The sequence below is a fragment of the Beta vulgaris genome, chromosome 5 (genome assembly GCF_026745355.1).
Source record: "Beta vulgaris subsp. vulgaris cultivar EL10 chromosome 5, EL10.2, whole genome shotgun sequence".
NCBI lineage: Eukaryota > Viridiplantae > Streptophyta > Magnoliopsida > Caryophyllales > Amaranthaceae > Beta > Beta vulgaris.
The window spans coordinates 21,396,715-21,411,299 of NC_079206.1; the positions used below are offsets into that span (position 1 = coordinate 21,396,715).

General features: G+C 34.4%; 1 protein-coding gene across 3 annotated transcripts; it reads left to right on the top strand.

Moving 5' to 3' along the window:
• Positions 1-951: 951 nt before the first annotated feature.
• LOC104893075 (mechanosensitive ion channel protein 10) lies at positions 952-14,478 on the top strand. Of its 3 annotated transcripts, XM_010679141.4 has the most exons (6): positions 961-1,983; positions 4,993-5,329; positions 6,852-6,975; positions 8,151-8,444; positions 13,658-13,860; positions 14,052-14,478. In XM_010679141.4, exons 1-6 carry the CDS (start codon positions 1,044-1,046, stop codon positions 14,308-14,310), a joined length of 2,157 nt encoding a protein of 718 aa, XP_010677443.2. In that variant the 5' UTR covers positions 961-1,043; the 3' UTR covers positions 14,311-14,478. The 3 variants fall into 3 exon arrangements, with proteins under 3 accessions (XP_048500684.1, XP_048500683.1, XP_010677443.2); XM_048644727.2 differs by lacking the exon at positions 14,052-14,478 and having other exon boundaries at positions 952-1,983; positions 13,624-13,859; XM_048644726.2 differs by lacking the exon at positions 8,151-8,444 and having other exon boundaries at positions 959-1,983.
• Positions 14,479-14,585: the final 107 nt, after the last annotated feature.

Genomic DNA, 14,585 nt, shown 5'->3' on the forward strand with positions numbered 1-14,585 from the left:
ATTTCTAGCCACTTAAAAGTTAACATTTGTCTTTTATTTTTATTTTTATTTTGTAAAGTCAATTTAAAACATAGTCTGTGAATAATTTGAGAGATAAAGTATAGAATTATAATAAATCTGAAGTGAGTCTGTAAAATTAAAAAATAGTGAAAAAGTAATACTTCCTCCGTTTCAAAATAAGTGCAACATTTGCATAGTGTTTACTATTCACAGTTTAAACTTTAATTAGCTTTGGTGATTTACATTTTAGGAAAAACATAGTCATGTGGGATCTTGTTAGATTCGTCTGAATGTGAATTTTTTTAATATCAACTTTTTATAATTTTTACTTATTGATGATTGAAGATATTAACGGTTAAAATAATGCATTGGCAAACGTGAAAACAAGAAGTGTTGCACTTATTTAGAAACAGAGGAAGTATGACATATTTTGAAGTTTGAAGTTGAGTCTGGAAGATAAACTTACCCTAAACCGACGCTCTAAATTACATGGGACTCATGCTGTCAGTCACAGAAACACCAAATGGTCACTTAGAATTATTTTTTTAATTTTTTTTTTTCCTTCGGGATACTGCAATATCCTCACTGACCCCTCTAAATCATCCACGACTGATAATGTAAACTTTTATACATTATCCTCTCTACTAATAAGATTTCAATACTACCTAAGTCCTAACTTACGTACATGGAGCAGCGAGCTAGTTGCTACGAAATGTGAGTACAAGATTTCCATCAAACAGTACTACAACAGGTGGCGTTGAAATGATTCGTTAATCATTCATCTGCTGAGAGTGACTAGAACTCTTTACTCTTTAGATTCATTACATTCAACTATTCATATACAATTCTACTCCAAGACAAAATAGACAATGCATGGTGTACTTAGTCAACGACCCACTCAAAAGTGTGTAATGCGTTGTAACAAGGAGGACCCTTACTAAGATACTAGGTAATACGAATCAAATATAAATTATTGTTAGCTAGAAAACTAGTTTTCAATTTAAGTTACCAAAAATAGAAGAAGAAAAATAAACCAAGGAAATATGGAGATAGATTGTGGTGATTCTCATTCAGGTGATGAAGTTTTTGTGTTCTTATCCGATAGTCATACTCAAGGCAACCAATCCTTGCCCTCAGGGCATCCTAACACAAACACCATTGATAGACAAGATTTAAAGAAGCCTCGATTATTATCAGGAAAAACGCTTCGAAAGAGAACCCCCCTTCATCGTCTTACCTTGTCCAAGCCTAAATCTCGAAACAATAAGTTCAACCTCCGTTCCAAAATAAATGTCACTGATCAGTTTGACATGGATCAAACTATCTTAGAAGAAGATATGAATGATATTAATAATAATAATAGTATTGGTCCTTTTAGTAGCTTGGACTTCTCCTCCCCCTCTTCCTCCGAGGAAAAGGAGGAAGAGAAAATTGGGAGTCAAAAGTATCACACATGTAAAAAAAAGAAAAGGAAGATCAAGTGGAGGAGAGTGGGAGAGTGGTCATTGTTCTTTGTTATAGTGACTTGCTTGGTCCTTTCACTTACTTTACCCTTCCTTCGACACCGCCCGACGTGGGGGCTAGTGCCGTGGCAGTGGTGCCTAATGGTGATGGTGGTGTTTAGCGGCCGCCTTTGCTCGGGGTGGCTTGTGAGTTTCTTGGTGTTTGTGATAGAGAGAAACTTCATGCTAAGGGAGAAGGTGTTATACTTTGTGTATGGGTTAAGAAAGAGTATTCAAAGTGTTATTTGGCTTGCGCTTGTGTTATTGGCTTGGACTTGTATGTTCAATGCACGAGTGCATCGAAATAATAAGGTGGTGAAGAAGGTATCTCATTTGCTAGTCGCTGTACTTGCTGGAGCAATCATATGGTTGACCAAGATTGTGTTGGTGAAAACTCTTGCTTCCTCTTTTCATGTGAGGACTTACTTTGACCGTATGAAAGAAAGCGTCTTTCATCACTACATACTTGACACACTCTCAGGTAATTCTTTAGGATTCGTTGCTCTTGCTTATCTACATTTTTTTTTTTTTTGAAGGGACTTATTTACACTTTTTCCTCTGGTTGTTATAATTTATGAACCACCTTGACATTGAATATTGATGATCGTACATCTCTTTTAAGAGGGTGTTTGGTATGGAAAATTTCGATGTAGGAAACGGATTCAAATAAGTGTTTCCATTTCTAATTGTTTGATATGAGTGTTAAGTAACAAATACCGTTTCCAAGGGGAAACATAATCCCCCCATTTGTTACCCTTATCAAACTAGTGGAAAAAATCACGTTTCTTTCCTCAATCATAATCCTCTCAATTATTTCCATTCCACTAAGATACCTAACAATAATTAAAGGTAACAGTTATTATTTCCATTTCCCCTCCTTATCCAAATCATTTCCATTCCGTTTATGTTTTCTATACCAAACAACCTCTAAGTGTTTTTTAAAATAGTTACACTTTATTTTTTTTAATGTTTGTAAATGTAAATATTTGAACATTAATATCTCTAAATTTGCATTTGTAAAAACTATAAAAAGTTGATATTTTAAAAGTGGCTATTGAAACTAATCAAACAAAATCAAACATGAGTATATTTTTCTTTACACATCAATCACAAATAATAATCAAGCATAAATTTGTGAATAGTGTCATTAAAAAGTGTTGAATAATTTTTACTAGAAATTTAGGTTACGTTGTTAAATTTGACGAGGATAACTTGTGAATTTGGCTATACCTCAATGTACTATGTGAATTTTAAATTTAACAAAGACAATTTGCGAATTCGACTAAACCTTAACTATAAATGGTGAAAATTCCCTTGATCATTATTTTAAACAATATATGAGGACCTAATGCCCTTCTTTTTCTAAGATAATAATTTATTCCGAAATAGTAAAATCTCATATCCGAATTATTTTCAAGCTTAATTTATCCGCACCAAAATTGCTTAGCCTTCAAAATTGTAAACGATTTAAAAACCTATTAGGTTCATCTGAAAGGTTTTCATGCTTTAAAAGCTTTATACCTTTATTGTGTTTGCGCATAGTTCGTAACATTATATTCCTACTATCTTTAGTATATAGATTTAGCAAATGCTTAAGAGTATGTAAAAATAATTGAATGGACCTGGTGTAAAATAACTTATTATGCATCAAGTATCATATAATATAACAGTATTAATATAGTCACTTTTTATTTGTATAGACAGTTTTATAATAAACTCACCTTTGTATAGTCAATGTTTGTATGATATAGTCAGTTTTTATATGATATAATCAATATTTCAAATAGTAAATTTTTGGATAATATAGTTCACCCAACACAATCTATACAAATAAAAACTTACTATTTGATCATAAATGTGTCAATTAAAATGAGTCTTTATCAATTAAAATCATATTCAGATTTTCTACAATTATATCCTTTCCTAACTTAAAGATGGGTCAAATTTTTCAACAAGAAACTAAATAAGCATTAACAAAGTAACTTGACATAATGAGAAATATGATTACTCAATAAAAAAAATTACAAATTTAATTTGACTACAAAACTTTACATCTAAATGTTTATTTCAATTTCTAAAAACTTTATAGATTACAATAGTCTGTATAATACTCCCTCCGTTTCCTAAAGATATTCCCTCTTTCCGTTTAAGGGTGTTTCCAAAAGATCTTTCCTCTTTTGCTTTATTCCTTATTTGGCAAAACAAATTTCCCTATTTACCCTCTCATGTCACTATCATATGGTCCACCATTACATTATTAATTCAATTTTACTCTCTTTCTCTCTCCTACATTAACCCTTTTTTATTTGTTTATTTATCTTAATCTCTTTCTCTCTCCTACTTTACTCACACCATGCCCCACACAACTTGATTTACCTTGGTATCTATAGGAACAGTAAGTGGGAAGATCTTTAGGAAACGGAGGGAGTAATAATTATAAATCATACTTCTATAATTATATTTTGATGAATTTTATTAAAAATCTACCCAAACAATCGACGCACGCATCGCGTACATAGAAGAATAGTATGACATATACTAGTAGCTCTATTTTTCTCGATGTAAACAAATAAAGACTCATTTTAATTGATATACTTTTTTTATATTTGTGAAGATAATTTTTCCATATTTGGTCATTGTTAAAGAGAATGATTAAGAAATGATTGTGCGGTGATATTTTTTTTAAGAGACGAGTTTGGCTTGTAAGACCGCCTACTTTTAAATTAAAATTAGGCAATGATATGCCCAATATTAAAAAAAATTAGCCCAATAAGACTAGGTTAATTTCTTTCGGTGACTAGTTTAATTGATTTAGTCACTAAGTCTACTTTTATATGAAGATTAGACCGTCTCTTTTAATAATTTTTGTTCATGTTTATCCCTAATGGAGATATTTATTGTTGACCATCTTTGCTCCATCTACCGACTACCAAAATCGTAATGAGGTATCCGACCCTTCTTTTTCCCTCCACTCATAGAAATATCGCCATCTTTGTCTACATCTCTCCATATGCCGGAATGCGTGATTAAGAAACGGCAACATTATTCTTTCAGTCTTTCTTACATATTATTGCACTCATAGTTTCAGAAACATTTACTTTTTGCACAATTTATATGGTGATGTTAATCCAAACTTTTGGAAGAACGTGGAACAGTACATATTCCCTCCTTTTGAAAATATAGTTTTCTTTTTATTTTTCATGGTTAAATTATAAACTTTTGACTATATATCTTCATTGATGTACACAAAAAATATATATTCATGTGCAATCTTGTTATATATATTTGTCTTATTAGTGTGTAGTTTTATAATATCAACTTTTATATTTTTTTATAATATGTAACTAAAAATATTGATGGTTAAAAATGCGTGTTAGCGACTAAGATATAAAAACTATATTTTGAAATGGACGGAGTATTAGTATACAAATATTAGTATGGTAAAGAACATAATGTATGAAAGAAATGAAAGTTCCACATATTAATGTAGGTCCGCCATCGGATCAATTATTATGGGAAGAACATGAAACAATAAAAAGATCAACATCACTGCCTACAAGATGGAAGGATGCTAAGAATGCAATAAGATCAAAAAAATATGGATCAAGGAAATTGGATATGGAGGATTTGAGAAAGTTAAGCATGGAAAATCCGACATCGATTTGGACATTAAGGAGATTGATAAATCATATAAGAGCTTCTGGTTTGTCCCCAATTTCAAAGACGGTTGATGAATATGGAAAAGCTGAATCTGAGATTACAAGTGAATTGCAAGCCAGAACTACTGCTAAACGCATCTTCAAGCATGTTGCAAAACGTGGTGCAAAGTAAGTCACATTTACTTGTATGCCACTCCCATAGCTCATATGAGCCACATGCATGTTTTATTTTTACTTGTTTAGATAATTGATTGCAAAATTTTTATGATAATCGAATTCTTTTGTAGGTTGCTAGTTTTTCCATAATTTATTTCATGCCTAAATGTACTGGTGGCCTATGCCCATGGCACATCATATTTTTCAATTGATTTTACTAATCAAATTCAATTGTAATTAACTGAAATTGATTTTTGATAATTGGATTGATATACAATACTATGAGGTTTTCTTAAAAGGATTGGGTTGCACCAGTTAATAGAGACAGTTTGCACAACTTACAAATTCAAAAAAGGTTTCATCTAAAAAACAATTGTCAATATGAGGAGTAACTCCTTAAACTTATTAAGTTGTTTATTCTTCTACTCATATTCAATATGGGAAACCATTCACAGTCACCTATGTCCTATGGGGTTGTTCATGGGATATTAGCGGTATGATTTTATTTATTAAAATTTAATTTTATTAAAAAAATTGTTTTACCAACCAAAACATTATATTACTGAAATTTATTCTTGTAATTTGAAGACAATAAGAACTTATCGATCCATAGCATTACAACTCACAAATTAGAGGTGGCCAAATGAAAGAGGCAAGAAATAATGATGTTTGAGCCATATAAGTTCTTAATGGGCCCCACTCATTCTCAAACCTTGTGCCAGCCTGGCAAGGCACCTAGTGGGTCCCACCTATCCTCGGGCCTTGTGCCAGCCTGACAGGGTATTTTTCACACATTTCAACGCCTATAAATAGGGATTAGATCCCCATTTATTGAGGTAACGAATTCTAGACAAACCAATTCACATTTACCGATTAAAGCAACTAATTGACTTGATCATCGGAGGGGAGATCCCGGATACTCACTTCCGGGATAGTCTAACTCTCGTTTTTGCAAGGCTCACTTCATTCCCCGAGTGACCGGTCACCATCATCAACCATCGACTCCTAATCTCGATTCATCCCCCACCTTCCAAATTTTTACCCGAAACAAATGATATTAAATAAATTAAAACTTAAGATCAAAAAAGGTTGACCTATGTGATCTTTGTTTGTTAAGGGGGTAGTATTGGCTTACGAGTGGCCAGGTATATTTGGTGTAGAATCTTTAAAAGCTTTCTTTTCATTACAATTGCATAAATGTTGAACGCCAATCCAACCAAAAGTTGTAATTGGTGGTTGGAGCATCAAAATTGGTGTTATCTTCTATCACGCTTCTCCATATAAGAGTCGTTGAGCTTGAAATGTGGATGTAGCATATTCCCCTTCATATCCAGCGCTAAATATTCAACTTCAAAAACAAGGAGTGGATGAGATTTGAACCCTGACCTTCTTGTCACGCTGACTCTGATACCATATCAAAAGGATCAACTTAACCAAAAACTTAAACTGGTGATTGAAATCCAAGATTAATTTTAATGTATTCTATCAAGTAACTTTTAATATAATTAATTAATGCCTAACTTGTTGTTGGAAGGTACATTGAGGAGGAGGATTTAGCAAGGTTCTTAAAAAGAGTTGAAATTCATGTTATACTCCCTCTCTTTGAAGGAGCAATTGAGACTAGAAGGATTACAAGGTCCTCCTTCAGAAATTGGGTCGTAAGTTCTCTTCAACTGCATGATGACATATATACTCCTATGTTTATGTGCTATCTTTCTCCCATAATAATTTTAATGATTTACCAAGTTATACTTGGTCTAGTAGTTTGGTTTGTATCTCATAATAACCTTGAGGTTGTGGGATCAAACCCCACTATAGGCACTTTGGGTGTGGGGATTTCCCCTTACCATTCTCTCATACTCCCAAGGGGCCTTGCCCACAAATCCATGCCGGTTCGACTTGTGCAAGGTTTCGATTCGGTAACATCGAGCACCTTTTTCTTACCTTTTAAAAATTGAATTCAATTGTTTGAATTTTACATCTACCAAAATATAATTTTAACTATCAATATCTTAGTTATCTATTAGTAAAAATTGTAAGAAGTAGATTTTGTGAAAAATATATATTGAAACTAATCCATTAAAATCTTAATAATTAAATTTTTTTGTCAAACTTTGTATATAAAGAGGGTAAAGTGAAACTGTTACAACTATTCTTAGATGAAATAGTGAAGAAATAGTTGATATATTCTTTAACATTTTTTCGTTCCTAACATTTCAATTTATACGTTTGACAATGCACAACTTTGAATATAATATCTTCAATTGTTTGCAAGTAAAAATTATTTGAAGTTGATCTAATTCCTCCCATTTCAATTCATAAGGCATGTAAACCACTTTTACACATATCAAGAATTTAGTTGGTCTTAGCTAAATTTGTATATGTAATAAGAATTGACATAAATATTGTTTTGTTGATACAAAATAACCTATAATCTTATCTTTATAGTCTGAATTTGAATTTAGTTTGACATTGGTATGGGAGAATGTCTTATATTTTGAATAATATTTTTAAGCTAAAATGTCTTATTATTTAAAACTGGTGGAGTATATTGCAAGTAAAAATATACTCCCTTTGTATCAATTTATAGTGCTTTTACACGTAACTATATTCTTTCTTATCTTTAAATAATACAATATGGTCAAAATTGGACATACAAATATTTTTTTTATAATTATTGAACATGTAAATAGTGACAAAAGGTCAAAATGATAAAAGTAAAAAAAAAAAAAAAAAGGACGATGCGGAAGTTGAATTTCATGATTTCAGCCAACCCAAAGATAATATTACTATATTCATTATGTTGAATTACCTACGTTGACGTGATTAAAAGGTACGAGCTTATTTCGAACGAAAGGCTCTAGCACATTCCCTGAACGACACCAAAACAGCAGTACAGCAGCTTCACAAGATAGCTTCAGCGATTGTCAGCGTGATAATATTTGTAGTGTTTCTAATGATGATGGGATTAGCAACACCAAGAGTAGTCGCGTTTATTATCACACAGATGGTAGTTTTGGGTGTCATCTTCCACAACACTTGCAAAATCGTCTTCGATTGCATCATGTTTGTCTTTGTCATGCACCCTTTCGATATAGGAGATCGTTGCAAAATTGATGGCGTTCAGGTACGTTAATAGTAACTCATTTGTTTGACGTTGCTAGTTGAATATGGAAATGGGTTCGATTCATTTCTATTATATAAGTGAAGCAGGGAGGCATGGTGTCTCTTTGTTAAATGACTAACTATATATGCACGCGATGTATGCAACAAATTTTTTCAGGTCGAACTTTCGTATTCTCAAATAACTACCTCTATGTACGTCCAATACATGTGCAGTAAAAACTTTCTATAATAGTGCAAGTTGATATTTGTTTTTCAATGTGATAAACATTATATGCACTTATAGTTAATATATCATTCAAAAAATGGACATAAGAAAATCGCGTATTTTAATTTGTTAATTTTGAATTTTTTCATTTATTTATTTTTCGAGTTGATTAATTTTTATTTCTTCATTTACTGCTAATTCAAGTTTATTAAAATATTTTAATCAATTTATGTTTCTAAGAAACTTTCTATATTTGTGGGCTAATTCCTATTAGTTTTGACTTTTAGAAGAGGATTGTTAAACATCGCCCCATAAAATACTTAAAATCGCCCAAAATATATTTTTATTGACCAATTTATCCTTTCCTTTTTTCTACACTACCCACCCCCACCACCACCAACCTACTGCCATTTCACCTTCTCCGCTTCTCCTCACCACCCCACCACCACCTCCTTCCCACTACCACCTAACCTCCCACTACCACCGTCGGCCTCCACGCATCGCCCTAACGTCCTCCACCACCGCGTCAATTTTTTTAAAAAAAACTGGTGAACGTCCTGGCCGGACATTCGCCGATTTTAAAAAAAAATTGACGTCGTGGCTCTGCAACGTAATGCGAAGGTGCGAAGTCACTGAGTGCGGCTAATGCTGGGATGTTGACCAATTACCAAAGTTTCTTCAAATTGTTGATGGGTTTTAGAAATTTCATGATTTTGTTTCTGGGTTTGAAGTTGAGTTGCAGAAGAAGGAGGAGTGTTGATGAGAAAGATGTTCTTGAGAATGACATTGTTTTTCCAAACAGTAAAAATTGGGATTTGCAGCTCTTTTTGATCTGCCATTGATGGAGATGAAAGAGAGAGGGACAATTTCTGGAAATGGCGAGAGAGTGACGTTTGTTTCCATTCTGTAATTTGAATGTTGTGCGTGGGTGGTGGTGGAAGGCAGAAGGTGAGGGAGATGATGGTGGTGGTGGTGGCGACAGCTAGGCAGGCAGGAGGTGAGGGGATGATGTTGATTTAAGAAAAAAAAAATGAGGAAGGTTATAAATGGAATTTCAATATTTGGCGATTTTAAGTAACTGTTGGACGATGTATAGAAGTTGAGTTTTTGAATTGGTTTGTAGAAAAAATTGAAGGATAGTTTTATTTTTGTTAAGTTACTTAATATGTGTTGTGAATATTACGAGGTATATTTTAAGTTTTAAAAAATCATGAGGGCTTTTGAGTAATTTGATAGGAGGACACCATAGCCTCCCCCCTTCCCTTGTATAATAGAGATCATATCCTTATTTTCTTAATTACATTAATTTTGTTTAGATTTTTAAAATAATAAGGGGTAATCAATCAATTAAAATTATAGCCATTTTAAAAAATTAAAATAATAATAACTTAAAAATTTAGGTTTAAAAAAAAGGAAAGACTAAAAACGATTATAAAAAAACAAAGATAACAAGTTCATTTAAGGATATCAAAATCTTCCATCAAGAGGAAAAATTGTCAAAATTAAAAAAGCAACAATATACTTTCACAATATTGTAGTCATGTAAAGAAATTATCATTTTAATGGGTTTATATAATTTTAATTTATGTAAGTCATTTACATGGAGAATGATAAAGTCAAATCAACACAACATTTTACATTTGAGAATAGTTCACAACTAAATCAAAATGCAAAAGAATACAAAAGAAAAATCCAAAGATATGAAGGTGATTTTTGCAATTACAGAGAACATAAATTTGAATCATATTTGGGACTAAAAAAAGCGAAAACTAGAAAAGAAATATTCTATTTTATTATTTGATTTCCACGCATAAATAAAGATAAATTAATATATTTACAATTATAAACTTATTTGCTAATCAAATTAGATTAACTTGACTAAAGAGGTGATGTATACAATATTCTTATGGATATTTTTTTTAGTACTATGTTTAAAATATCAATTCGAAGTGCATGCTTTCTTTAACTATTTTGGTTATTGATTCGGTATTGAAACAGTGGCGGGCCAGTGAGAAGTCTGTTAGTAATCGAGGGTTGTCCGAGACTGGTGAGCTGCAAGAAAACAAAAGTGAGCTACCCTCGGGGGGGTGGGGATGCGAGGAAACCCCCTCCGACGCTTAAGTCAGTAAGTGTCCGCTAAGGATTAGATAGAAAAAGCTAGAGAGAGTGATAAGCTATTTTTAGTATGGAAGAGAATGTAGCTGCAGAATAGTACCATTTGGCTATTTATAGGAGTACTATTTATCTTACAGGATGAGTAATACTTTGACACGTGTATGACTAAGATGAGTCTGACTGGAGGGAAGATTCCCTTATTTTGTCCTTTTTGGTGGCCACAAGAATCATCTCTGTCCATTAGCAGGGAATACTTGTCCCGTTCTGATGAGTTCGCGTCTTGAAGAGTTTCATGTCGGACACCTGGGTGCGTCCGACAGTATACTTGGGATGCTACCCATACAACTAGCCCCCCAGGATCATCGAGGGTCGTGACCGTCGTTGATGTTGACTTTGACGAAGCGAATTAATTTTGCATGCTCTTTTGGGTAACTCCTCTGATGGTGCCACGTGTTGACCAGGGATGAGTTGTAGATTTCAAAAAAGTGTAATCATTACTGCTTCTGGAATCCCGCTCGTTTTCCCCCCTTTTATTTATTAGGGTGTGCTGTAGAGGTGATACTTGGCGAAGATCTCGGATAGCATTTGATGCGTTTTTTCATCGCCACCGTCTATTCTAGTATTTAAAAGCGATATTTCCTTTTCTTTGTTTTTTTATTCAACTTCTTCGTCTTTCTTTGACTTTTTTTTTCTGGTTTTCTCAGTTCTCCGAATACCTCGAAGCTTCTTTTTCTTACCAAAATTGTAACTTTCTTGCTCAAATCTCTCAAAGAAGATACTTTACCACATTTCGTTCACTGTTCTTGAAGAATTTCCTCAAATTTCGTTTCTTTTTCTGGGTTTTGTTCGAGGGTTTATTTTCTTCTACCTCGACTTTTTCTCGGCGAGCTCTTGATTTTCCGGCGTCATTATGGGCTAACATTTTCTTCCTTTTGTGTCTTGGGAACTTTCTTTGTAACTTTGGAAGGCTTGCTCCATCTTTTCCGGTCAATTTTCCGACGAGATTTCGTTCAGGTACCACTTTCGAAAACCCCTTTGGTTTTTTGTTGCCCTTTCGTTACTTAGAACTATGTCGGACCATTCAGATAGTAAAAAAAACTTTAAATAGTGAATTTATGTTCGAAAGTGACCTGTCTTCCCCCTCTTCCCCTAATGGCGAACAAAGTTCGTTGACTTCTAGTTCTCCGAAAGAACGGACTCACCTTCTAGCTGACATACCCCTTACGGCCGATATGGTGAAAGAGCTTAGGTCTAAGTTTCCTAACGATAGCTAACCTTGAGCAAGAGAATATGACTTCTTAATACTTGTCCACGAGGATGAGTGGTGATAGACAGACGCTAAGGGAGTTGAGACATCAAATCTTAGCTCGTAGGACCGTTAGGAATCCCCCACCTGATGCTGTTCCCGGATTTGATGTTCAACCCTTGAGGGAACATGCTTGGCTTGATAGCTTAGCGGATCGAGTCATGGCTTTTACGACCGCCTTGCTGGTAATGTCGGCCCTTCTCATTCTCCTGTTGTTGATTTAGGTTCAGACAAAGATTCAATTTCCAGCATGGACGAGGCTGGTACTGGTCCTTCTACTTCTGGTCGGGAGCCGACTATTCGTCAAACCGAGATCGCCATTAGGGATAGCTCTAGCATTGCTCCCACTTCTCGTCCCGAGCCCATCCCTAACGGGGACGATGCTCTGCATTCTGGGATTTGGTTACCCTTGGATTATAGCAGCGGTCCGAAAACAGTGACCATCTGCAAGAGTTGACGAGAGCATGCATTGTCACTCAACTACTGTCGAGTTGCTGAAGAGTTATATTGCTTCCCGGACTATTATAGACTAGTGGTCGCAGGTGAGGCTAAGGTTAAAGACTGTCCGGTAGGGCACGTAGCCATTTATGCCCATCATCTAAAATTCGGGCTACGTTTTCCCCTGGACCTTGTGCTGGTAAAAATTTTAAAGGCCTTCAACGTTTGTCTCACCCAACTAAGTCCTTTGGCCGTTAGGAACCTTGTTGCTTATGTCTGGCTGTGTCGGTTCTTGGATTTCCCCGAGACTCTCAACCTTTTCCGTTGACTTCATTGGTTGCGGAGGAACGAGTCTACTGAGAAAGGGTGGTGGTCGCTAATGACGGCCAAACATAAGTTTATTGTCTACCCCAAGTTGATGGGTTGAAGGGTTGGCAGCTGGTTTTTTACTAGTTAAAGGTGCCGCCCAATTTTCTTCTCCGCTGACATTTCACGAAGCCGGTCAAAAGAATGTACTTGCAGAATAGTACCATTTGGCTATTTATAGTAGTATAGTTTATCCGACTAGGTGAGTAATCCTTTGACACGTGTATGACTAAGATTAGTCTAGCTGGAGGGATGATTCCCTTATTTTGTCCTTTTTGGTGGCCACGAGGATCATCTCAATCCATTACCAAGGAAGACTTGTCCCGTTCTGATGAGTTCGTGTCTTGAAGAGTTTTATGTCAGACACCTGGGTGCATCCAACAGTAGACTTGGGATGCTACCCATACAATTATGTTTTATTTAACTTATTTTTGCTTATTTGAACTCATTTTTGCTAAAAACATTTTCTAGTAAGTTGAACATAACAAAACGTTTATCGAAGAAAACTGTCAACGTAAACTACCGTAATAAGTTGTCATTGCATGTATTGCATGCATGTAAAAATAACCATTCGACATTACGAAATATCACAATGGAAAATTGTTGTCGCACGCATCGCGTGCTTAGAGAACTAGTATTATATATCTGATCCACCTCTACTAATTAACGAGATTTGAATCTATTTTCAATGTAACTTATATGTTTGATGTTCCTAGATTTCTATTGTCTGCTCAACGTGCTTTATTCTAGGTGCAATTCATTGAAATCTCACGCGTACGTGCAGATGATTGTAGAAGAGATGAATATACTAACTACAGTTTTCCTGAGATATGACATGGAGAAAATCTACTATCCAAATGCAGCTCTTCTAACCAAGCCAATTAGTAATTTCTACAGAAGTCCAGAAATGTGGGATAAAATTCCTTTCTCCATAGATGCCTCCACTCCAATTGAAACCATAAACGCGCTTAAGAAGGCTATACAAAGGTATGAAATATGAAAAAAGTCTTCTAAACATGACATGCTAGGTAATTGTACTTTTGATTCTTAGGCAACTGCTTTTTACTAAACTAAACAAACTTTTAGATTAAAATTGGTACTAGTCTCCTAGAAAACTTATTGTATTGAAGTTCAAATTTATTTTATTAGTAATGTACTATATGTTTTGCCATGTGAAGCTATATTGACAGCAAGCCAAATTATTGGAATTCAAAACATAATTTCATAGTACAAGAAATAGAAAACCTGAAGAACATGAAGATGGCCTTATCCGTGCAACACACCATCAACCACCAAAATTATACTGAACGCAGCATGCGTTTAACTGAGCTCATTCTGGAGTTGAAGGAAATTATTCGGACGCTTGGTATCAAAAATCACCATCTTCCACAAGAGATCCATCTTATCCGATTCGACATCAACAATACTGCTCTGTAATTCAAGTTTCCATCTTAGGAAAAGCTTTGACAAATTTATATGTGCTATATTACTCAGGGAGTCAGGACTCTGGTACACTTATTTGATATGTATTATGTTTCTACATACTAGACTCAACCTAATATCATAATATATCTCAAAAGGAAAAATATGCCTTATGGCCTATTCTATTCGGCATGAAACAGTTGAACTGAATTGAACTAAACTGAACTGAAAATAAGCTGGCGAGAACAGGCCCTTAGTCCAAAATGAAGTATTGAGAGTCTGACACACAT